General features: G+C 47.9%; 1 protein-coding gene across 1 annotated transcript in view; it reads right to left on the bottom strand.

Annotated features, from left to right (window-relative positions):
* The window catches only part of LOC143429600 (venom dipeptidyl peptidase 4), a 150,353-nt gene extending 126,042 nt beyond the window's left edge, over positions 1-24,311 (bottom strand). Inside the window, exons 1-2 of the mRNA XM_076905275.1 lie at positions 24,114-24,311; positions 4,734-4,953 (exon numbers count right to left, since the gene is read on the bottom strand). Of these exons, the coding sequence (XP_076761390.1) occupies positions 4,734-4,953; positions 24,114-24,140 (247 nt within the window). The 5' untranslated portion in view covers positions 24,141-24,311. The remainder of the gene's footprint in view (positions 1-4,733; positions 4,954-24,113) is intronic.
* Positions 24,312-25,866: the final 1,555 nt, after the last annotated feature.

Raw genomic sequence — 25,866 nt, 5'->3', positions numbered from 1 at the left:
GGAAGGCGTGTTAACAAATTCTGTTAAAGGTAACAAGAAGTTATTGCGTCAACGGAGCACCAACGGAGAACCACTGGCGCAGAATGCAGCCGAGCCGCGACCATTTTTCAAAGTCGCCACCCCGATGAAAACTACCGGCCGACCCGAGGAAATTTCATTCCACATTTTCGATTTATTTCGTCGCCAATCCAGCCGCCTACTTTGTCCCGTCGCCGCCACCCCCGCGACAAGATCGACGATTGCTCGCGTATACCCCACCCCGTAAATGGTACGCAGCCACCCCAAAAATAGAAAATCGACTGAAACCAGCTAGTATAGCCGCCTAGAAGAAAGACAGCGATCTCGCAGACCAGAGAGTGGAGTCTACTTTTGTTACTAACTATCCACAAAATCCTCTCAAAGCCGATGTTTAATCAATTTTACAAGTCTTCAACCCCACCTCGGAAATGTTGAATTTCAATCCTTCGCTCACTTAGAGAGAACAGAATTGGATATCAGCAATTAAGCGGAGGAAGCCTTAGCTCTAACGAGAGCATCGAATATCTGGTTAAAATTAATATTTCGAACAAACGACGCATCCCCTTCGCAATTAATACAGCTGTGCGCGAAGTGCTAAATTTATTAAGGAAGTCGAAAAACTTTGGTTAAACGAACCAAAAGTCCCGCGCCGTTCGCCCCTATTAAACTCCCCCGTCCCCGTCCTCGTTAAACGATAACAAGGGACCGTTTTCACGGGTGAGGATGATAGATTCGTTGGTTAAACGGCGCGGGAGCACCGGCTCGTTGTTTGTCGCGCGAAAGAAGCTGAGATATAAGGCGGACAGGGTGTATAACGGCGGCATAAGTTTAACGGAGACGAGCCACCGCCAGGCGAAGTTTGCCAGACGAGCTCGGACAAAAACGTAAAACAGGCAAGTTCGCGAACAGCTCGGGAGCAGTTCGCGAACTGTTCGTCACGGTGTTCTGGGGGCGCGTGCGACCCTCCGTGGAGCCTCCCAGTCCGGGATAAAGAAGACATTTGCGGGCTGTTTCTTTGACCTTATCGGCTGACGGCGGTCGTAAAAACCCAGCTGGGAGATGCTCGGAGTAACTGTCGGGGTGAAACCACCCTTCTCTCGCGTGTCCTTCCAGCGTTGGCCACTTTTGAAATTGTAGAAAAGAACGAGACAACTACGCGATGGGTCTGGCAATATTTTTTTTTAATAAAGGACGATTACTGCGCTTCTTCCTTAGATAAATTTGCGACCACCGTCGATAGACGCGATGATTATTGTAATCAGTTCGAGGAACGGAACGAACGAAACGGTCTTAAAATGGAAATGGAAGACGATTCTGGTAAACAACCCCGCCAATTTGAAGTGTGCGAGCAAACTTGTCAGAAGGAGCTTTAATCAGTCCCGACAAAGACATCTCGATAGCTTTATACTCGGCAACGAGTTCGAGCTGAAGCAAGGGATGGCAGAAAGGGATGTTTACCATTATCAATGCCTACAGCTGAAGGAGTTTTATTTCAAACACTCTCCGTCGTCAGAGGCGACTAAATTCTTAATTAACTGATAATCCACAGGGCGAGTGAACGTCGATGGCATCTCGTAAAATTAAGATCTCAATGCATTACCGTGTCTTCGACCTGGAGAACCACAAAACCACCCAACACGGGTTAGCGACAGGCTTGCATAAATCATTGCCCGGAAATTCGGACAAAAACCGCGCAACGCGTAGGACATCTTCGCCGCCCCTTGCCCTCGTTATTTTTTACACCCTGGCGCGAGGAACCCGAACGGGAATGAACTTCGAAAAGTCTGGCGGCGCTGACGAAGCGGAACGCGAGTGGAGGAGAGAGGAACCTTGAAAAACGCAACGATCGCTAATCTCGTCGGGAGCTTTTCGAAAGTGTCTACGTTGGTCGACTCGCGTAGCGATTCTGGATGAGACTGTAGGCTAGACCGGTCGGAGAGTAATCCGATAAGGAGAATTCTTTCGGGAGAAGTAGAGAGGAAGCGGAGGAGGACGTGGACAGAAAAGTATCTTCGGCTGACACTTAACTTTCAAGAAGTCCCGTGCACTCTGAAATGATCACCCTCTCCCTTCGGCCAATAGCCGATGGCCGCGGTCCCTAGTCGTGATTGCCCCTCGAGGCTCTCCGCGGGCAACCTGCCAGAGGGACCTGGCCAAAGCCTACGCTCGCCTCCACTTTCCAGCGAGAGAATTCTGCACGAAACGATTCGTATCACTTGTTACGTGGCGGCATGCGGACCGCACCACGTGACAATGTCGCGACTGCAACTCGCCACGGTGGTTGCAGCCACCCTTGCGAATCGATTATGCAACGCACGACAAACACGCCCCTTATTCTTCCTCCTGGGTTCGATTCGACGTCCACGAGACTTGTTTTCCTATCGAACGCGAGTACACATTGTTGGACTTTATTCTGGTAAATCCAGAACGAGTTTCAACCCTCTTTACGGTTCCAGCGCGTGTTTCGTATAACGTATAATTGATACGCGATAAATTTCGTAGATAATTTAAGTAAATTCAATCATGAAACGATAGGAAAGGATTAGAACTCTGGTAAAAGGATTCCCAGTTTCTATAGAAAACCCAGTGAGCTCAGGGAAAAGGTTTTCTCACTCCGTGTTGACGAGCACCGTGATTCCCGAGACGATAGAAAAAGGATATTTCCGCGTGTCACGCCGCGTACCATTGATTACAGTTTACGCAACCAAACGCGGTAACTCATCGCCGCGTAATCACTGCGAATTACCGCGAGCTACCGACAAAGCGGCTCGCTAATGAAACGATGATTAATACCTCTCGATTTCTCTCGACGGTCTAATGGAACGCTCGTCGAGGTATGACACAGATTTTTCTTCCTCTTGTTCCCTCAATTAGCGTCCCATTCTTAATTCATCCGTTTTTACCTGGTGCACGCGCGATCCTACGTCTCACAAAGGCCGCTCGCCCTCGCGTGTGCGCGTTTGGTTTTTCAAACGGGGCCGCGGGACGCTCGAAAATTGATGTTCCTCAGAGGGGTGCGCGCGCGGAGGTCGCTCGCGTACAATCGTCACGGCCCCCTCGATGGGGAAACTTGCCGAGTTGGTAACAAGGCCGGGGCGGAATTAATTCACCGAATGGAATCTTTGTTCCATCGAGCGAGCCCCACCGTCTACGGGGAGCAGCGAAAGTGAAGTTCCCCGGGAGGAACGCACGAACAATGATTCCAACAATGTCTACGAGCGCGCCAGTGTCAAACTCGAACCGGAAGCCACCCCATTTACGGAACGGAAACAAAGAGGACCGCTAATCGAGAGCATCGATCGGACGACTGCGAGTCTTTGTTCGAGGGTAGGAAATCGCCCGAATTTATACACCGTGTGTTTCCCCCATCGCATTGAACTTTCGCGGGTCTAGCAAATGAAAAAGGGCGGGGGAGGGAGAGGAGCAGAGAGAGGGAGAGAGAGAGAGAGTCGAGCGACACAATGGCAAGCGTGTGCCAAAGGAAACTTCGTTTCTACCGGAAACACCGTATATCCGAGCATCAACGCGCGTACCATTTGCCTTCGCATCGATAAACGAGTTTCTGGCGCTTTCATTCCCAACGCGATACAATGCCCCGCGAATATGATTGCTGATTTTCATTTCTCGTTGCAGGCGCGCGTTCGAGAACGCGCGTCAATTTTTACCGTTCGGTTGTCGAACGAGCGCGACAGGAAATCGGGGGGTAGAAAAAATATGTAACAGGGTCGCGCGACGATTAATTCCCGCGGCCGGCCGTACCGGTTGTCAAGGTGTAATTCAATGATTGCTGAAAATGATGTTTGCCATACGTAACGGGGCAAATCGATAGGCCGGTATAAGCAGAGGGAAATTAACGTCGTGCCATTCGCGTACACAGGACGTGCACGATAGATACAGCCGGCGAATCGAAACCCTCAATTTGCGGCCGATAGCCTGAGCCTCTCCCACGGCAAGGGACTATCCTCGCCAGATCCGTGATCCCTCGCTCGCTAATTACTGCCCACGTCAAATTCCCTCGATTGCAAACTGCCGCGTCGGACAACCGCAATAAAGATTTCACCGATTAATCGGGATTTCGGGAGGCTGACCTTTGTCGCGAGCCTATTACTCTATTACTTCGGCTGGATTAGCAGAGACTTTAGTATATCCGTCGAGATCGAAGATGGTCCACGGTATCCACCAACGGGGATACGCGTCGTTAGTTGAAATATTTGGATACATCGCGACGAGACGCGAAAGTGTCGAATGCGTAGGTTAAAATGGTATATCGGCTGGGATATTGGATAAGCGCGAGGTATGTACGGCGAGGTTATGGTTATAAGCGATAGCGCTGTAACAAGCACGCGTACTTGGTATGTATAAGGGAGGCTGTGGCATTCTCGATCGAGCCACTATGCCCGGTCTTCAGTACCCCAGGCATTCCGTCGTTACCTAAGATCTTTCTCCAGCACCCTCATTTTCCGCGTTACGCCCTTATCGCTCTGCTTTAGCCGAGGATCGGCTAATATGAAATTTCATTCCGAATCTGGGCTAGTCCGACAACTTTGTCCGGCAGCGCTGCGACAAAGGTTCCTCGCGGGCGATATTTTCATTTAAATGGGCCGCTGTTTCGAACGCGCGCCACTTCGATGTCACCGACGAAAACCCAATTTTCGCGGAGATCTGATATACGAGCGACGCGACCCTTTGAGAAGTTCAAGTGCGACGATATTTACCGCTGATCCACGTGCCGTTGAAGCTCTTCGGGGACAACGAGCCACGGAGCCATTCTTCGAGGGAAATGCCAGGTGCTGCCGGTGTTCTCGAACCGGAGGAATCTGGGCTACCGGTCAGAAGAATCGCCGCGGCGACGACCAAGCCGAGCACGACCATGGCGACCAAGCAGCCGGCCAGCAGACGCCGCCAATTCCTCTGCTTGTTCTTCGTCATCAAGTCCTGAAACGAAACGAGGGCAAATTCGTTAGTTCGTCTGTACACTGCGAGCTGTACAGTTCTCTTATTTCTTGCCACGAGGAAGAAGAGGAAATTAAACAAGTAGATATACGTAGACAATTGTTCAGTTTATGTCTTTTTTTGCTGGGTGCCGAGGAAGCGTTCGATTCGTTTGGCTCGAAGAATCGCGACGATTTTTGCTCCCACGTTGATTCTTGGAGGCGTTCCCTTTGGCACCGTAACAATTCCTCGCGTCCCCTCGTGTTTGCCTAACCCGAACCTTTTTAACGCGACGTTTAACTTCCCTGATGAGAACTGGAAGCCGGTTCAAGCCGCGTTCATAACGATCGATAGCTAAGAACCTCCGACAGTATACCACTCTCTCCTGCAAAAAACAATCAAATGTCGGAGGGAAAAAAGCGTCGAGCAATACTTTCGCTGAGGTATTATCCCTGTCTAACCGGCGTAATGAGAGCGAAAAAAAGATTTCGATCGGCAGGATGGCAGTGCGTCAGTGTGAAATCGACTTAAAGCCCGTGGCACGCGCGATCGAGCTCTGAACGCGAGGAACGAACGATTCAAAGAGACGAAACGAAAGCATTCGTCGAGGGAACAATCGTCGTATAAATCGCCCCGCTCTTTAGAAAACTTAAACAAATATCGATTAGAAGCGCGGCACCCGCGCCCTCCAACCTCGATCGTTCCTCAAACAACGCCGGGACTTTTCAATTATCGCGCGGAACGGGCCATCCAGTGTCCCATCTAAGTGGAGGGAAACGTTTCTCTTCCGTGATTACGTTCCGTTCGACCGCGACCAGCATTTTTCCTCGGATCAGCCGCCTCCCAGTTATCTGTCTCGAGATGAATGGAGAGAAAAAGAGAAAAAAAGAAAGCGACTCGTGGTACAATCGTATAGCTACGCGAACGTTCAAAAGTTTTCGGAAGGCTTGCAATTTCGTGGTCGTAATTAACTCCTTTGCTGGTGGTTCTGTTTCTTTTTATGACCAGCGATAACTTAATTACTTAATTTGCACGCGGCGACTAAACTGAGAGACAGAACAGCGTTTCGTTGCTCGTATTTTTGTATTTTTTAATGTAATCAAATCGAGAAACTCGAACTGACGAGAGCAAAAGTGTTGCGAGGATAGACCGGCGGTGGCGAGTTTTCTAAACGAACTGTACACCCCTAGGAGATTTCCGAAGATCCCACCGTTTTATTATACTCTTTATTACACGTGCTTCGCAGCGCGATTTCATTTTCCTCCGGTACCCGTAAATTCCGCAACGATCCTTCGACCGTTTAAAAAATGCTATAATCCCTGGGGGTGAGAGAAGGGGGTGTGGAATGGTCCGCGTGATTTATCGCGGCGGATGAATGTTTCCATTGATCGCGACGAGCGTAAGATTGCAACGACTAAACGACCTACCGGAGACGCGATCGAATAGTCTCGATAAAAATTTCTTCGAACGGGAGAAAAAAATAGGAGGACATCCACCATCTTCCGCTCAGACATTTCCTCGCGATACTCCCCGAGTATCTAGATTTATAGACCGTGGCGGAGTGCTCGAGCAAGGAGCGTGCCACCCCTCTCTCGAGCCCTCTTTGTGGTTTACTCGCGAACAAGCAGTCATCCGAGGGAGCACCCGGGTGAATCCACAAACGCGACGGACTCTCCAAGAATCGGAAACTCCCCCGCGGCGAGAAATCGAAGAACCACCCTGCGCTCCTCCGTTAAAATAAACTCGCTCCCGTATAATTTAATTTTGAACTTCGATTTGTTTGAAAACCGAGCGATATTTCCCTGGATGTATAATTGTTTCGTGCGTACGATGGAATAATTGTTTCTCGATGAGCTGTCGACGGGAAAATATTTGTTGTAATAACGACCGAGTAAAATCCAGCTGCCTCCAGATGAAACCGAAGAAACCATTACGGCCGCCCTATTTAAAACACGAAAGTTTCGTCAAATTTAGTGTAAACACCAATTTACTGGAAAAATGACGGCTACCTTATCTCCAGGCCAGGAGACAAGAATTCCCCGTGGAACGGGACCAGGAATAGCGGAGACTCGATCTTCCATGCAGGCCAGTAATCTTCCCCGTCATTAATTTGTCAAGGAAGTCGTGATACCCACATAAAAGGGAGTAATAACGTGAAACGGAGCCAAGAGAGGGTGACCTGGCTCTAGCGTGGAAAACGTTAACTACCCGCGGACCTGTAAAATGTTTCATTTCGTACGACGAACCGGCGAATATTCCGCGAATTTGAAAGATCAACCAGCTCCGCTGTTACCGATCCCTTTGGGGGGATCTTCGAGTAGGATTTATCATAAACGACGATCGTTCGTACCGCTCTGTACGGATCAACCACGCGTATAGAGGAAGTATAACCATCGTAGAGGCGTAATTGAGAATTCGCGAGCCACCCCGCGAAGAGGGGGCGATAAGAAATGTATGGGCGGAACGTGAGGCAATATCCGGACGAGCCTTATCGTAAGCCCCCGCTGGATTCCATATTCGTGGGAAAGTAACAGCGCGGGGTGTCCTTAACGGCGCAACCGGAAGCGATCCACAACAGCGCAGTTATAAGCCTCTTTTATCAAAATTAAATTCGGCTCGCCACGGGCCCGCTACGATCTCGGGTAGGGACCATTAAAAGCGTTAGGGTGAACGAGGCCGGTCATTATGGAATTTCATTTAACGAAATAATTATTTTTAGGGGGAAACTTTACGCGTGCCGTACTGGCGCTCGTAAAGGGCGGTAGATATTGGTCGTTTCTAGTTTATAACGTCCACTTCGAGCGTTTCACCATTTTTTTTCTAGCGTGGTTCGTGGCCCTCTCGTGTTATACGGTGATTTAAATGATCGCGCGCATAGAAAGCTCCTAATTTGCATATAATATTTCGAATAAAGTGAATCGAATTCTGACGATCAGCCTCGAAGAGAGCTCTTTCTTTGCGGAGAGAAAGACTTTGAAAAGCAGGAAGCTAGGCCTACTAAATTTCGTTTACGTAAATTGACGAAAGCACACCTCCGTCGGGGGTTGAAGAAAGTCGGCTGGTTAACGGTCGATACGAGCATCGAACCTTTCCCAAGGAGCGCCGCCCTTTAAAGTGGTTCCAGCCATTTTTTCTGATTTACGCGAGTGCCGGTCGTTGAGAGGAGTTATTGGGCCGTTGCGTGAAATCGTAACGGGATTCGAATACGCAAGGAGGAAGACATAACTTTCCAGGGAACAATTACCTCGTTACGCCTCTGTGGAATACGAAAAACTAAGGAAACAAAGAGTCGAGCAAGAAGTACAATCGCCATGTGTCGTCTACGTCCAAGGAAATATATCTCCACGGTTTATTAAGAAAAAATTAGCACACGCTCCTACCCGAGAACCCGGCGGGTGAAAGTAAATAGCGGTTCACGCGTGGAGTTACTGCAATTACAGAATTTTAATTGGACTCTCGCGACTGCGAAAGTTGCGAGGCACCATGGCATATGCAGATCGCGAATCAATTTCACTAAAATACGTGGCTACCAGCAGTTACATACAAATATTATTCGAGTAGACGTGTTCTGATATGAGATCGACAAAATTAAAACTTAAATAACTTAAAAAGTTATACAATGCGACTTATATCGAATATCCAAGAATACCGGCACCCAAGGACTTGGATGGCGAAAGACCTCGTACGCGGTGACTTTCGAACGTGGAACAGATGTTCGCGTCGGAAGAAAAGACGGATAAGAACTCTCTTTCAAAGCGTAGATTTCACTGGAGGATCCCACGGCAGGTCATTCGCGGCGTGCAATTTCTCCAGGCGAATCTCTCGAATCGAAAAGGTCGTCGCGGTTCAGACGGCCTCGTCCGATCCCTAAGGCGTATATCGCCGCGAAACTGGCATATTAAGAACAGCCAAGTAGGTGCTCGGGTATTCAGCATCGCGAAGAGAAAGGATGCAATCGAGTGTCTGCGCCTATCTGCCGGTGAAAGCCAGCGAAGCGGATAAAGACGTGCTCACCCCTTCGAGGATTAATGCCCCTTTCACACCGGAGAAAACCGGGTCGTTCAACCATTGTGGTTCGTTCCACCGCGCAAATGTTCAACCGTGCTCGATCAGTAATTGGTCTCGAATGACCTCGTCACTGTGAACCAGCGAACCGATCATTCTTTCCAACCGCGAAAACGATCGAACCCCGTTACGTCATTTCCTTCAGCGTGAAACGTAGTTTAGAAAAACAGAGAAATAACGCTATCGAAAGATCTCTGAAGACATCTCGCGCACGCGAGTTCAGACTAAGCAAACATAGAGCGAACCGCGAGGTTCTTGAAAAGCGATAAACATCAAAGAGGATAGTAATTTACAGCCAAGGATAATCGTTGGTAGATAACAATCGTCCGTCGCGTAATCAAGAAATCGTGTGATTTAACGCGCGAGACTGCACACCGTTTGCCAAGTTATGGAGGAGACAGGGCATTAAATTCAGCGCGGGTCTTCCGTCTGCATTTTTTGCCCACGGAGATAGCATCTCGGAACAATGGAGGACTTCAACAGCACCGTAACACGACGCACCGTTCGCGTTCTCCCAACCTTGGAAACTTTCACGCGCACCCATCGTCCAGTCCGCGGATCGACCCTGACGGACGCAACCGGTTCCAATAACCGGCGTTGAACTCGTTCTCCAACATGGTTGCGCAACCGTGAACCGAGACCGCACCAATTACCGGTTCGAGCCTCGCGAAACAAATTTCGCGGATAAACGTTGTCGCGATTCCGCCGTCGCACGATCACGTCACTTCGCTATATCCCATCTAGTGTAATTAGCAACCGAAACACCCGACAATTTCACGGGAACCGGCGCAGCAGTAAATGGGGTTCGCGAACCGGCCAATCTCGACGCTGGCCACCGATCGAGCGGCAGGTTTTTTCATTTTTCCATAAGCCAATGTCGCGCTGCGGACCCGCGATTGTAAATCGAATCGTCGATAGCGTGAAAACGAGTGTCTCGCGCGGCTTCATTTTATTAATCGAATTACACACGATAACCCAGATCGTACGCGGTGTATTCGCGCGATTTTAGCAGAAACGCGATGTTTCCCGCGCGATGTTCCCTTCCCACATTCGCGTTAACGGCTCGTGTCTATGTAATTGTTTCATCGGAATCCGTGTCAAGGGTATGAAAAGCATGCAATGTTCAGAGTCATCGTTTATCAATCAAACCTCTCATCGTGGGGTGTTTTATCCAAGATAGCGTAGAAGTTCAACTACGATCGAAAAAAGAAAGACAAGCGGAACTGGAAGACCGGTAGCTTGATTCGAGCGCGAGGAACACGAGCCTCGCGAGCGATTCAAACAGAGCTGAATAAATTTGTTCCGTGGGGCTTAACCGTAGCGGCCATCTTGTCCCTTTGACGTGCAGCCCGCGAAACTCGCTTAATTTGGACGAGATTCAACGTGAAATGAAAAATTAAGCTTCAGGTTAATCCAAGACGTCGAGCACGGCTGCTTCGGGGAATACACGGGGCCACTGTCGCGTGGCTTTTGACGTCGCTTGGAGTGCATAAGTAAGTACTCGGCTGGAGAGTAATTTAAACTAGCGGCGGGCATCGTGGCAGAATAAAAGGAGAGGAATTCGCGGGGCAAGATAAATTGACGTGAAATAAGGAAAACGGTGGGGAAGGATTGAATGACATAAATATAATTAAGGGAATTTCCATGAAAACTCTCGAACTGATTAAAAACAATCCGAGCGTGCTAACTTGGAACTATCTTGGAGCCGAGTGATCCGACCATGATTAAACGACAGCAAAGGTTAAAAAAAAACCTTGTTATCTATCGCAAGCAATATTCAAGGCTGGTCTATCGCGTACGCTTCGCAAAGAGTGAAACCGTTCGTACCACCAATTTGCCTATCGAGCTAATTTTCAAATCGCTGTTTACCGTATTCCGCGATCGTCCGGTTCGATCACGGTGAAGCGCACGCGCAAGTACAGCGCGACACGAAACCGACGTTGCAGCAGGTACGAGGCCGCCATTCAAATGCCTCGCGCAATTATAACGCGATCCATGCGTTCTAATTAACCGGGAACGTTTCCACGCGAACTATGAATCAAATAGCCCTTTCACATCTGCCAATTTACGCGGTCGACTGGTCGTCCCGACCGGAGAGTTACACCGCTTTCGCGCGTTCTACGTAACCGCGAGCGTGTCTGACTACCGAGTCCGTCGCGACTGAAGCCACTTGTAACGAGCACCTCGCTTCCTCGACAACGCGCGAGACGTACAGGGAAAAAAGAGAGAAAACAAAAAAGAAAACAGTATCAAAAGAAGGAACACACCTCGAATACCATATAGGAAGAGCGCATGGTTAACCTCGTCCTACTTAACGGAGCCAACAGGCAGCAACCTTTCAACGCGATCTACGGGAGAAGGTGAACTGACAGCGAGAGAGCACAAAGCCGCGTTCTCTTGATGGAAAGTAAGAAAAGTGAACGCTCACGTGTCGGAGGTACCGGATAAGGTGCGGCATCCGCGATGCTCGGGGGGTGGCTCCCACCAGGGTTAATCCAAATGGACGCAGGGAGGCGGGTGTCTCGACGTGGAAACGAAATCCGCAGGATATATCGATCGTGTATTTCACAGCTGGGGGAAAATCGGCTGATCGAGCGTGTAACTAGACGCGCGTACGATTACACGTCCGTACACTCGCGCCACTCCATCCTTCTCAGTCTTTCCAACTGTGCCGCACGCTCGGTATCGTTCGGTTTGGATCGGTTCTCTTCGCGTCTCGGACTCGTAGAAAGGAGAAGTTTCACCGTCGTATAAAATTAACATTGCGCGGGGATTGGGCCTCGCGGGGATTTCCCGCGATTCGATGGACAACAGCGATGATTGATGCGGACGAAAACGACCACTTGTGGGACAAACGTCTGCTGACGCAACAGCTACGGAAACGAGCGCGGAGGATGCGCGGCGATGTTGCTTAACTTGGAAAGTACTTCCTCCTGCAAACTTCACTTTTACTCGCGGGTTACTCAATGTCCGATCGATTGAATCGTCGCTTAAAAATCGCCGCGAAAAATCGTAACAAGTGGAGAGAATCAATTACCAACCCTGTCGTGGATCTAATCTATGCGCATTTAAAAGACAATCAATGACCACTCCTGTGATGGATCCGAGCAGAGTCTGCTTAGAAACCGATTAGCGATGTCTCGTAAATAGAATGTACTATCTCCTGCTTGATTCCCACAATGAGGTCTTTGACGAGAGCATCCGTAACGAGGATTTTTCCCGACGACTCAGTCCACGTTTCAGGCCAATGGGTCGCAGCCGGTGGAATCGGCGTTACACCCAATTCCGAGCGAGCGTTTCACGGATCATTGTTCCATTTCGTAGCAGACGCGTGTTGTCCGTGCGGTGGCCATTGTTGCTACATTTCTGCCCATAGGCAGAGCCTATTTTCACGAGACTGCCCGCCGCAGGTCGACAATGGGCGAGGTACTAGGACGAGCCAAAGGATAGCGCGGGACGAGCAATTAAAACGCGTAACGAAACGTTAAATGACGCGAAAATTGGTGCCCTTTAAACGAGCACCGCGCCGAGCAGCGTTCCAGTTTCAGCCGTGCGATTATCATAGACGCGACGCGTCTCACGGAGACAAAATAACGAGTGTGTTTTCGATATTGCGCAATCTTATCACAGTTTCGTCCGCGTCGCAGTTAATATCCCCGTCGAGATTGTTGCTCGCTCTCGAATCGGCTCGACACGCTTTCCACCGACCGTTTCAACATTCGCGGAAGAAGAAACGAGAAGAACGCCACGCTGCCGCGGTCAAGTATTTTCCGCAAGACGTTTTTCAGTCGCGACGACGCATCGTTTTGGAAAATATTACGGCGACGATAGGGAGCGACGACGGAGGGTGGGAAGGGGAGCCGGGGTGGACGAGAAACCGTGTTTAGAGACTTGCAGAAATATTTTCAGCGGAATAAAAAGCCGCGCGATTGCCACTTTTCAACCGCTCTTTACGGGAATGAATGTTTCAAATGAAACCCGCGTACGGCTTCACGGACGTACCAGGGCCGTTTCAAACTGTTACAGCTTTTAACGTAACCGACGCGTTTAAAAAGTTTCCCGAGCGACGAGCATTTTTGTCGACGATAATTCGAGGAACCATTGGCAACTCAGCTTCTGCACGCTTTCTACGCTTCTGTAAATATTCGAACGACATATCATTTCCGAGAGGATCCTCGTATTAATGCACTACGCCAAGTGTTATATTCCTAAGCTGCTGCGTTTATATTTAATATTTACGAATCCTGGCTTAATTATGAAGATTCGAGAGAGTTACTTGAAAACCCGATGCCAGCAGATAGCTACTGGTTAAGAACCGACTTTTTTTTCAAAGCGCGACGACTCATCCCCCGTTTCGAAATCGCGTGGGTGCGCGTAACAAACGCGTCATTAAATATGAACAGTGGAACCCGGATATTTTTCCGGGTTCGCATCGCGTATTTCGTTTCCCGTGTTTGCCTTCCTTTCGCGCAGCCCTGCCAGACGATAAGTAACGCGTAACCGTTGAACTAATAGAGAAGATACGGGTCTCGTACTCTTGTGTAATTATTATGCAAGATAATACAACCGTCCGTGCTTCCCTCCGCTCGTGACGGCGGTAAAAAAGAACCAACAACATCAATGGTAACGTTTCACCCACGTTAGCGAAACTTCCAGTAAATGGAGAACCGTTTTTGCGCTATTGCCAGCGGAGCTTTCAGCTTGTTGTTTATTTTATTCCGCGATATTTCATCCCCAGTGTCTGGGGAACCTTGTACCTTGTTAACGGAATCGAGTCGATCGCGAAAGGGGCGCGATGGTGAGGGGCGATGGATCGAAAGAGAAAATACGAGAGGGACGAGATTTCTCCTTTTTTTTGTTCAACGCGTTTAAATAACGACGCGCAGGCATGCACGCGTGTAATCGAATCGAATCGAATCGGGGTGAAATGAACCGGGGCGAGAAGAATCGCGACAGCTCGAGTGTCCCTCCATCGTGAGGATATTTTCATGAAACGGCACCTTGGGATCCCGCGCGTACGCGCTTAACAGAATCGAATGGATCGAGTCGAAACGGCGCCAGTGTAGATTCGAGTCGTTCCCGAGCGCGGACGATCATTTTTCTCCCTCAAGGGGTCAGTTAAAAGGCGCGCACGCCATCTTGGTAGCATCGACAGTCGACGCAGCGGCCGCGATAAAAATACAAGAGCAGAGGGTAGGAAGAAATGGAAGGGAAGAAAAAATTTGCTAATTAATCTTGTTATCGCGAATTTAAATCAGGTCCTACTCTGCGCCGCTAATTAAACAGGTTATCGACGTTGGAAATTCTCGACGAGTGTTGCAGTCTGAACGGGCGTTCCCGTTCCGGTCGTAAAAAAGATACACCGAGCTGTTTTTTCGAGGCGCACCCTATATTCGACCCTGTGAATTCGTGGCCGTGCGTACCCAGCCACGTTCGAGTATCGCTGCGAAAGAATAATTTTCTCTTCAACTGGACACGATGTGATTTTTGCACGGACGAATCTGCCAGCGAAAGATACCCCGTGGATCGCACGGGATATGGGCATCAATTACCCCCGCGACGAACGAGTGCGCGAACGGCGCGGTGAAAAACCCATTAAACACTAACGAACTTATTGTCCCGGTTGGAAATTGGAATTCTTAAATATTTCATTCCTCCAATTTAATCCGGCGCTGTTCCAATTTCACTCTTTTCTTCGACAAATTCACTTTTCCTTCTAAATAATCTTTTACCTCGAAGCTTTTCATTTTTGCTCCGCAGAGAGCGGAGAGGGATTTATTTTTCTCTATCTCCGCGCAGAAAGCTTTATTTTTCTCGGTACATATAATATTTCGGTTTCATTCTTTAAATACTCCGTAATGTTTACCTCGTTATATCGATCCGTCTGTTTCCTTCTTTTATCAATGTTTATCGAACGATTTATCACATGAAAACTCTGTATCGAAACAAGTAATTTTATTTTTTAATTAAAACCCACGCGAAATGTGAAAGTCCACTTCCGCGCTACGTGACTCCGAAGCTACGCCGCGCGGTGGGCAGTTAAATGCGATTATAAAAGGAGAATCGGCTGCACGAGAGAATTTAAAGGAGTTCAATAACGGAGATGGCAAATTGGCTACCGTGGAATAGTTTATGCCAAATTCGCCTCTATTCGCGTTGCGTACCAACGTCGAAACACACCGGCCCAAGTTTGTCGCGCCGTTTCAATTTGATTCGTTTACACGCGAATCGTTCGATCAAACTGTTATCGGCGTGATTCGATCCGATTTAATGCAAACGAGTTTCCGCGCGTCGATCGAGACGGAACGACTGAAATAAAAATACGCCTGGCTTTAGACGAGGAAGAGGCCAGCGTTTCTCCCGGGAACAAAGAACGAGAAAACGCGAGGAATCTTAAACTGAACGACGCCCCTAAATTTGTATACGTTGCGAGTGAAATTTTTATGCGCGTCAGCCAGCTGAAAAATTTCTGAAAATTACTCCATGCCCTCCGAGTTACGGTCAAGTATTTCGACGTCGCAACAAGATCGAAACTGGACCAGCAGCGAGACGAGGAATACACGGAGGTTGCGAAAGTAGATGCGAACAGTTTGCGGTCAAACACGACAAGCTATCCAGTTTTTTATCCTGAATTCGATTATAAATCTCTGAGGTTCGTTTCCGTCGGGCGACGAGAAATCGCTTCGACCTCGAACGATCGAAGAAATGAAAAATGGCCATAAATGTTAACCGTCTGAAAAAACACGCGGTACAAGATCACCCATATTTCGCGGACGTTTTAAATGCAAGCCAGAGGGGCAATTAGCGCGTTCCATTTCGCGTGGAATCCCGGAATTTTTCATAAACAACCGGAGATCCCCAATTTAATCGCAATCTGTTCAGGGGCGGTTCTCATTGGCCCTTTTCACGGAGGGGACGCTAATTACTCGCAAGATTAATATCCTCGACCCGCTACGCCACGGATATTACGGGATTATCTTGCTCTTTTACGTCGTCATGTCGTCGACAGGAAAGCATTTTTTCTTTGGCAGGATACCCTCGACGATGCTTTTTTAATCTCAGACACAATTTACTAAATTCAATTCGAATGAAAGTAAAGCCGATCAGTGTCGTCTGGGCACGGTCGAATACTCGAAACCGGCGAACAACGTCATCCGCAGGGACCGCGTTAAACCTGTCGGCGTGCCAAACATTCCTAAAATACGATTTCACCAGCGCGGTTTGAAAGTTAAATTGCTCTCGACGCGTTTCGTTGCTACACTATTAGCACCCTGCGAGCGGAGCGCGGCGTCATTCGAACGCAACCCCCGTGCGCTCTCTGTTTACCCCGATTTTCCGCTCTACAATCGTGAACCTCTTTATTCCTCGTCCAAACGTTTAAACTAATACCCGCACAACTTGCTGTTCCCTCTTTTTAAATTACCTTCGAGTCGAACGTCGTTTGCAAAGAATATCGCAGCATTCGATTAGAATGGATTAAAAACGAGACGAGGCGTTCAAAGAGGAGTATCTCGCCGTCAAAGAACGAAATAACGGAGGCCACTTCGAACGGAGAAACTAATCCACATTCAGCACGCATCCGCTCCAGTCAAGGATGAACAAATGACCAAGTATCGGCGATCGCGTACGACTCTGTTCTATTGCGCCAACCCTCGTTCCTCCCCCATCCCTCTGTCTCTCTCCTACCCGTGAATTGAACGGTAGAATCAGGTCGACCGTACAAAGGAACGTGCAAATATATTTTTTCCCCATCGGTTTCCAATATAACGTACGAATCGGCTTAACGCTACAACAATCGCCTTTTCACCGTCCCACGTATGATCATCATCCCCCGACGAAACGTCCGCGTGAATAGATCAATCCTTTGCGCTGTGCCCTTTGACTCGAACGGTGCATTACGAGCGCTGGTGAACCGAACAACAACCCTGGTACGTGTCTGGGGCCCGGAGGCCAGACCTAAGCCTTGCCTTAGTTTCTCTACGCGTTGACTTCTGAAACGTACCGAGGGGATGTTTCTCCGGATGAAAGCCGCGCTCCACGGAATAATAGTAATCCCTGTTAATTGGATAACGCGATTCAATGAGACTGTGCAACTACGCCCGCGTATAAAAGTGGGGATTCGATTCTAATGCCTGGTGTATACGATACAGATTTCCATAGCGCGCGGATAATTTCGCGCAGCAATAAATTTTATCAATTTACGATCTGAAATGTTGCTTCGAAAATAGGAAGAGAACGAATACGGAGGAGTGAAAAAGAGGAAGAGATGAACGTGCACTTTGCAGAGAATGAAAATTTACGTAAACAGTAATGTCTGGAGTGCGTGGAGAAGGGGAGAAAGTTAGTCTAATTTATTCGTTAATAGCGTCACGTTTGCCAGATTTTCGACGACCTAACATTTGTACCGTGGCGAACGAATTGGCGGAAACAACCTCTCGGTTCTTCCCGGGACCTTCATCAACGTCGCTGGCCCGACCCTTTTTTTCATCCCCCCGGCGTTCGTTCCGGGAATTACTTGGCCCGTGTTCCGGCAACGAAAGCGATTCGACCGGGTTATTACAAGAAAGCGCACCGAACGCGCGTAATACGACGGAATACACCGAATAACTCGGAATTACTTTGTGGCCGGGCAGAGATCGCTCGGAGAAGAAAACGGTCCGGATCGCCATTCGTTCCCGCGGTTATTGTACCGTACGTATATCGCGTACACGCGGCCGCCTACGAATTCCTTCCGGAGCTGTGGTCGTTCCACTAAATACGCGAGATCCAATTTGGACGGGGCCCAGAATCCGAAGAAATAGTGGCTAGAGCCCGCGTACACACAGGGTGCTCCTTTTATCCTTGCCGCTGCGAATGTACAGCTCGCATCCTTTTCTAATTTCCACGAAAACTTTTCTAATTCGCTGAATGTCTGACGATAAATTTCGCTTGCTAGTTCTATGGACCTATATAAAGCGTAGAGAGCTCGAACGTGAATCGTTATACTATGTAGATTCGATGAACCGATGAAGAATTAATGTGAGAACGGAGGCGATTAATTTGCGGCTTTTATGAATGGAACAACGAACGCGGAAGGATGAATGTTCGAGATATATGGAGTAAAAATGGCATAAATTAAATATAATAGCGGACATCTACGGTTCGTAATGCGAGAGACAATTTTCTATGCGGCATTACAAATGCTGCTGTCTGAGAAAGCTCGTACCCTTCAAATTGGATCCGAAAGAGGAGCATTTCCGATGGCAAAGATAAAAGGATCACCCCGTAGACGTGGATGTACATGGCCACGTATACAGACCGACCTTTATGTAAGACATATTCAGTAGCAGGCGTTCAATTTCAACCGAGGACTCCTAGCCAGCGTTATTGGTACCGCTGACTTCATCCCCTATGAACTTCCCTCGATCGACGTACACGCGCGCCTCCGCTAGCGCGCTACCTCTACTCTCTTCCCATTTCCGTCATTTTGTAATTGCGTCCGCGCGGAACTCGACTTTCATCCGATTCTTTTTTTCCTCTTGCAAATCTGAGCAAAGTGTACGGCGGGTGCGATTCGAGAGCTAGAAACGAAGCCTTCCAAACGCGATTCCGTTATTCTCCAGTTTCTCTTCGCATTTCTCGAAAGCATTCCGTTCGATATCGCGACGTATACGCGTATACGTTTAAGTAACAGGTTCGTTTAATCGTCCAAGAAGGAAAATTCGCGGTGAACCTGAGGTAGCCGAGTTACTTCGCCGATCCACGGTTCGGTAAATAGTCTGTCTTTCAGGATGACTGCCTCTTCAGCATTCTCCTGCCTGCGCGACCAGATACGTAGCCAACCGACGAGGGTCGGGTCCGCGGAGGTACACAAGACGGTTAAACCTCGTGGAAGACGAGAGTACAAAGTCTGCTCGTGACGCGAGTTAACTTCAAACGGTCGAAATACCGCGACTTCAACCCCGGCACGGTTCACGACAGCTTTGTTACCGACTCTACCCATCGCGATTACTCCCGCCCCCGGCAAAAACCAGGCCTGTCCTTGCCCGAAAACTCGCGAGAACCTCGTTGGAACTCGCGACGAGGAAACGGAGAAGTCCGCGATGTCGCGTATCTTTTCTCTCTTTTTTTTTTCCTTCCTCGCGACTCTCTTACTTCTCGGGTTGCACGATTTATGGCCGAGAGTTCACCCCTTTGCGGACGGCGGGGAAGAGGCCATGAATGGAGAATCTGGACTCGAGTTTTCAACTTTGTAACCAACTTTGCCGGGATTCGCTAACTCTAATAACAGGTTTGATGTACGCGTATCCACGATCTAGGGCAGAGGGTGCACAGTAACGCTGTTGGAAGTCGAATCTGACCTTGCAGTCCCCTGATTAAGTATCTTTCGCGAACAAGAATTCAAAATCACGGGAGGACCTGATCCAAGTGCCACGAAATTGATTATTAGCGAGAAATTGTTACCTTCGCTTGATGAACAGAGGCGTGGCTCCACTGTTCCCAGAGGATCCATTCAGTTCGGGACGTGGAAAGGCAGTAAAAGGGCCGTGGCGAAGCTTGGAACGGTAAGGGAGCAATTATCTCGATTTCAAGTTTCTCGCAGAGGCCTCTATCAGCGTTCTCGCGTATTTGCCAGCTACGACTGTTCGCTTCAACGTGACCGAGGAACAAAATGCGAAGCAGGAACAGGGATAGGATAATCTCCGCGGCGGGGAGCAACCGGGGTAACCGGAAAGTTTCAGATAAACAGAATTTACAATGGAGATCTCTTTTCATAATCAGTCGAGTTTTAAGGGGACTCGGTGCATGTTTCAAATCCGTGGTGCCTGGTTAACCGGTGACCCGGTCGCCGGCGAATTACCCGGAAACTAAGGCGAAACATCGAAATTCCGCGAGTTCCAAAAGCGTCGTTGCTGACCAACGTTGCGTGACGGGGCAACTTCCATTTTCCTGACGCAACCCTTTTACCTTCGTTACCTTTAATAACGTCGCTTTATTTAACTTCGCGCCCTTCTGACACTCCCTTCGACTGTGCGTCCGTACTTTAATTAACAGATACATCCACTTTCAAGTGTCGAGAGTGAAAGAAAGGATTCCGTTCCTTGAGATTGTTGCTAGTGGGATCACTAAAAAGAGATGAACATTCCAAGCTTCCAATTTCCTTGTAACACATGTAAGATCGTCTCGAATTATACGAATCCCAAAAAAATCGTAAACACGTACGCACGACATGAGATCAAAGACACTATTCCCTGAAATAATTCGCGAAATTTCGAATGGGAATGTTACCGATCCGAAGAATCTCGACATCGCGGCCGCGGGGATCTTAAGAATTCCCGAGGACAGCAGGAACAGTTTGCGTAGCGAGTGGAATTCCAGAAGGAACGAGTTGGTGATTAACGTTCTTTGCGGATCCGTGAAATCGTTTCGTTCCTCGATCCGGCGATTCGAAGGACCGGGTTATCAACCCCGCGACAACGGGGCCGTTGCTCGGAAAACTTACATCTGGTACGCGAGAAACCTTCCATCGGTTCGTGGTATGGAAGCACCGATCGTGACACGAGTGTACGTTGAGAGAACTGGTTTCCGAGCGTTCTCCACAACCTCCAGGCTTCCCCTCCTCTACTTGATACTTTAACAACAGCAACTAACAGCTTTTTTTCTACCACCGCCCACCCCTTACACCCGTTAACTCCCAAGTACTTCAATCCCCGCGTGTATCGCAGCTTTCGAAGCTTTCGAGCTTCGTCAGAATTATTCAAACTTCGAGACAGAAGCGAAAACTGTGCAAAATTTGCGAACAACGCGACTTCGAATGAACGCAGGGAACGAAACCTCGCGAGAACGTCTCGGATGGAATCGCGACGACTTCGTAGCGTTGCACGCGATTCGTAATAATGGAAAAGTTGTTGGCAGTTCGAGCTTCGAAGGCGAGTAACAGGCGTCGATCGAGAGAAACGAGAGAAGAAGACCAGGCGCGTAATTATAATCGCGGATGAACGTCGCGACTGGTCCCAGTTTTCCCGGCGTTTCCGTGGGTTTTCATTAAGGGGATGCACACGGTATCCGGCGCGGCCATTCGTTATCGCTTTATCTAAATCTCGTAACAGTTCGAGTGCACTTCGCGCCCGTCGTCCACCCCTTCCGCCGCGATAGAACCGGTACGCAATTAGCCGGGTGTCGCTCTAATAAGGATTTGTAGAATAGGTTGGGTCAGGCTAAATCGGACTGTTTACTGTTAAACAGCTAAACGGACCGACCGGATTCCTGTCCCGACCGTTGCTCATCGGAGAGTTTCTACACCCCGTCACGAAAACGAATTAACCATGCCTTCGATTATTATTGCGCGTGGATTTTGACTGCGTTGGAAAAAATCTATCCTCATTATCCGTTCAGAAAATTTGAAAATTTATGTAAAGTCCGCGGCAAAAATCATGGGAGTTGTAAAGAGAGTATCGAAGGGAAAGTTTTGTCGGGATTAAAATAAAATACTTTCCCAGCGAAAAATTCGAGGAGGGCGGTGTATCGCGACGAAAATCATCGAATCGAAAAGTTTCCCGTTCCTCCGTCGCATCGCCGAAACTTGTTTTTCTTCCCGAGAAATTGAAAAACAAGTTTAATAAGAGAGCCACTCTGTGTCGTCCCCGTATTTTTCCTGTCCCTGGTTTATCCGATAGCCGGAAGCGGCGATGCGGACCCGGCGTAACGCTTCATAACATCCTGATGCGCGATCGGTTATCAACTTTTTGAATTATCGACGGTCCAAGTTGGACACGTCCGTAACGAATCGGCAGGAAGATACACGAACTTACGATGCAACGCGGGTACCCCGGGTTTCCTGCTATAAACTTTCCCACGTTACATTTATCGTTCACGCGAGTCTGCGTTAGAATTGGACCTAATTTCTCTGCGCGACTCTGCTGGAATCGTAACTGCGACGCATAAACAATCGGACTTCAACACCGAAACTACCAAAAGCCATCAAAATTACGAGCGTATCGCTTCTTGCCGAGATCCCACGCAACAATGTTTAACTTCTGGGAATCTTCTATAATACGTCATAAATATGTAACGCTGTTTGGCTTGCATTTATTTGTACAATCGTACGATAGTTCCAGCGTGAATTATACGAGAGCGATATCCACTCTCAATAAATTTCCTCTCCGTCTCCTTTGTCGCTGTGGGCTATTATTGAAAAGATAAATTAATTCGACTTCCGTTACTCGAGATAGCGAGTATCGATGCACGGTTTTTTTGGCTAAAGAAGGAAAAAGTAGGCCAAATAACTGGTCGAGCAACCTTCTCGTTTGAATAATGAACAGACCCAGAAAGAATATTAATGACTGGAGGTCAGCGTAACGCGCTGAACTCGAGATAGAAAAACATCGGTATTATCACCGTGTCGATAATAACGATAAAAAAGAATTCGATAAACGAAAATCCACTGGCCTCTCCGTTGTTTCGAAGTTAATCAGAGGGATATCGCGGGGGATTGTTACGTTTTTAATCCGGCAGAACGGATGAGCGAGAAATCCGCGTGATCGATACCGCGATAAACGGGCTCGCGCGTTAAGAAATAACAATAGTAATTTCCTGAATTTAACAGCGTCATAAACCGTAGGCTGAAAGAGTGCTTAACGATCTGGCTTGTATCATTGAAATCGCTTCGAGACACTGTTCGACCCTCCGCGCAATAAAAACCCTGTTGTTTCCCGTTCAAGATTAAAGCGGCGCGACCCCTCTTCGCCTCTGTTCGCGCATAAATTCTTAAATGAAAACGCTGCCCACCGTTCCCGAACAATAAGCGCGAGGTTATTTCCTTTTTCTTTTAGCCCGCCGTTAATTGAAACATTGCGAGGATACAAATTGCGTGGAAACGGGTAAACAAAAATGGCCACGTTTTCCATTACCTCGACGCGAGTCAAATAAAAACCGACTTCGTCGGCCGTTATTAGTTCCGAGACGAAACTCGACCGGTTCCGTCTTAATTAAACTTTCCCCAGATCGAAATCGCCTACCAAAATTGATACGAATTCAATTCGAGTATTGATTAAAAATTAACGCCAAATGGAATTTACGTAACGAGATGAGAAGCACATTTTATGCAAGTAATTGAATCGTTCGCCTGCCATGGACGAGATATCGCGTGTCGCTAATGCAATTCTATGAACTTCGTTTCAGCCACGGTTAACGAACGGGTTAAAACGGCGATAGATCATCGGGAATTATCTTCCGATTAATCAATGGGAATCAAATCCCTCGGGACGGGATGAAACCAAGGCGGCACCACCTCGTCGCCTAGTTTTCTCGATTATACAATATCGCGATCCTCGCGAGAGACAAAGTGGAGTTCCACGCGCGAGAAAGCGAGGGTAGTTCTTAAAACGGGGCGACTTGAAAGGAAAAGAAAAATGCACGGCGAGAGATAGAGGGGCTAGAGAAACGGGGGTACGACGATAAGGAGTAGCGCGGGAGATTCAGAAACATCCTTGGAAAGCAGATCAAGAGGAGAAGGAAACTCACGGAGGGATGGAAAGGACGGCTGTGAGAGGTGGAACCTATAAACGGGGACTTAGAGGAGAGATGAAGCACGGAAAGGAAAGATTTCAGTAGAATTCCGGGAATATTGAAAAATAGAGACAGAGAACGACGCGAGGGGGGTTGGAAATTTCACCTTTTTCCGCGATATCGACGTATTTGTCCGAGGGTAATAAAAACTGAGGAGATAATGGGGGATTGTAAGAGTAATAAAAGTGTAAAATTGTGGTTCTGTAATGGTCGACAAATATTCCAATATTTACCGCTGTCGCAATAAATAATCTGTCCTCGTTACCATTTTGCATTCGTTTTTCTAGTTCTAATCGATACTTTGATACGATATTGTTACAGCCTCTCGAATTCGATCGCACGCGGTCACTTTATTTATTTATTTCCAAACATCCACCGCCAACTCCAAGTCTTCGGGCATACTCAGTCACACGCCATAAAACCATGCTTACAATTTGTGAATACAATCTTAGCGTTGGTAATCACGTGTGAAAAAGCTCCGACCGTCCACTTGGTTATAATAACGATTCTACTCCGTTAAGTTATGCAAAGTGAAATTATCCATTACTCACGCTTATGTTGGGACCGCCTTCCGTCATCGTTGCCGGGTTTCTCTTACGTTCTTCTTGCTGACAGTAGTACCGCACGCACCTTTTTTCCTGCACATCGCAGTTCGCGCTTTCGTTTTTATTTTCACTTCCCTACTTTCTCCTCGTTCGTTACAACCGTCGGAATCATTTACCACTGTCGTCGATCGAAGCTACGTGAACGGCGCTCTGGACGTGGCACTGCTCGCCGGACAATTTTTCCAGCAGCAACAGAATGCTGTAATGGAAATTTTGAAAAATCATTAAACCATCGAAAATTGTTCGAGGCGATCCGTTTTAATTTCGAAATGAAACGATTCTACCACGCTGCTTCCCGTTTATTACGAAAAATGAAACGAAAGCGAAGGATTTAATACGATCTTTGTCGGGGCCGTAATACCTCCTTTGAAATGAAACGACGATCTCTTCTGTGTGGTTTCTGGCCAGATTTGGACTTTTTTAAAACGACCCACTCGCCATCCCTGACCCGTCCCCGGTCACCATAATTCTCCTCTTCCCTAGAGATTATTACAGGGCAAAGAACGAAAGTCAGGCGAAATGAAATACAACTTCTTACTTGAAACGAATTACTTCATTAATCACGAAACTTCTGAATTACCTTCTTCAGTTCATTCTTTTTTACTCGCGGCGTCTCTTCGCGCGTTCTTTAAATTTCGCGATAATTAGAAGAAGAGAATTATTTCTCGAATCGCCATATAAACGGGATATACATATGAAATTGTTAAATTTCATATAAAAATTCCATCAAAATTATATAATTACCTACATATATATACTAAGATTAGTTTCGATAAGCTTAGACCTTCTTTTCAACTCGATCGGACTTTATAGGAATCAGATATATCGTAACCGTGGTTTTTCTTCGGTTTGAACGATTTATCACCGCTTAATTCACAAGAAATCTCATGTTTGCTCGGCCTGGCTTTTTACACGTGCGATTAAATTGTTAAATTGGCCGTGACTCGACATAGTTCTTCAGATAAACATAATACCCGGGATAGAAAAGATGTGCCCGCTCTTTCGATCGAATTTATCCAATAATGCGTTAAAACGTTACATTACGCAAGAGAATGTCTTTGTGCTTTACGTTATCTACTAATGGAAGTAATTTAATAATCCAGCAAGAGCGATCTTCCGCTTCATTTCGCTTAATTTCTTTTTATTTTTCCATCGCGATCCTTTTGTTTGAACCTATCGATATTCTGCGCACGCTCGAGCCCGTTTCAACTCGTCACGGAAAAGCACGAAGGGAAAAAGATGACAACAAGTTAATGAACGATTCGTGGAAGATGGAAGGCAGTACCTTGAAACGCGGGAACGTAAACAGAAAACAAAAAGGGAAAACACATCAGACACGGTAGATTTCAACCGAGGTTACTGTCTTGCGACACACACGAATACCGATTACTCAGGTTTTTCCCCATTGTGAAACCATCGCTCGACAAAACGCTACGAAATTTGTATATATACTCACAGACACTGACGCGACACGATTTCACCTCCAAGCGGCGTCTCTTCCTGCTCCGTTACTCGAATCGTGCCATTCCTGCAGCTCCCAATCGAGTCCCTGAGATCAGCAAACATTAAACAATTATCCCTCCAACAAATATGTCACACGTCCTCTGTCACATGCCTCCCGTCAGAACCGTCTTCACGCGCGCCAAAACCGACGACTATTCGATTGCTCGTTTCACGCCGCTCCCGTCGAGCTTCCGAT

This window comes from Xylocopa sonorina, chromosome 12, assembly GCF_050948175.1.
Source record: "Xylocopa sonorina isolate GNS202 chromosome 12, iyXylSono1_principal, whole genome shotgun sequence".
NCBI classification, from domain to species: domain Eukaryota; kingdom Metazoa; phylum Arthropoda; class Insecta; order Hymenoptera; family Apidae; genus Xylocopa; species Xylocopa sonorina.
The sequence above is the reverse complement of the archived record's forward strand: the minus strand, read 5'-3'. Positions and strand labels throughout refer to the sequence as shown.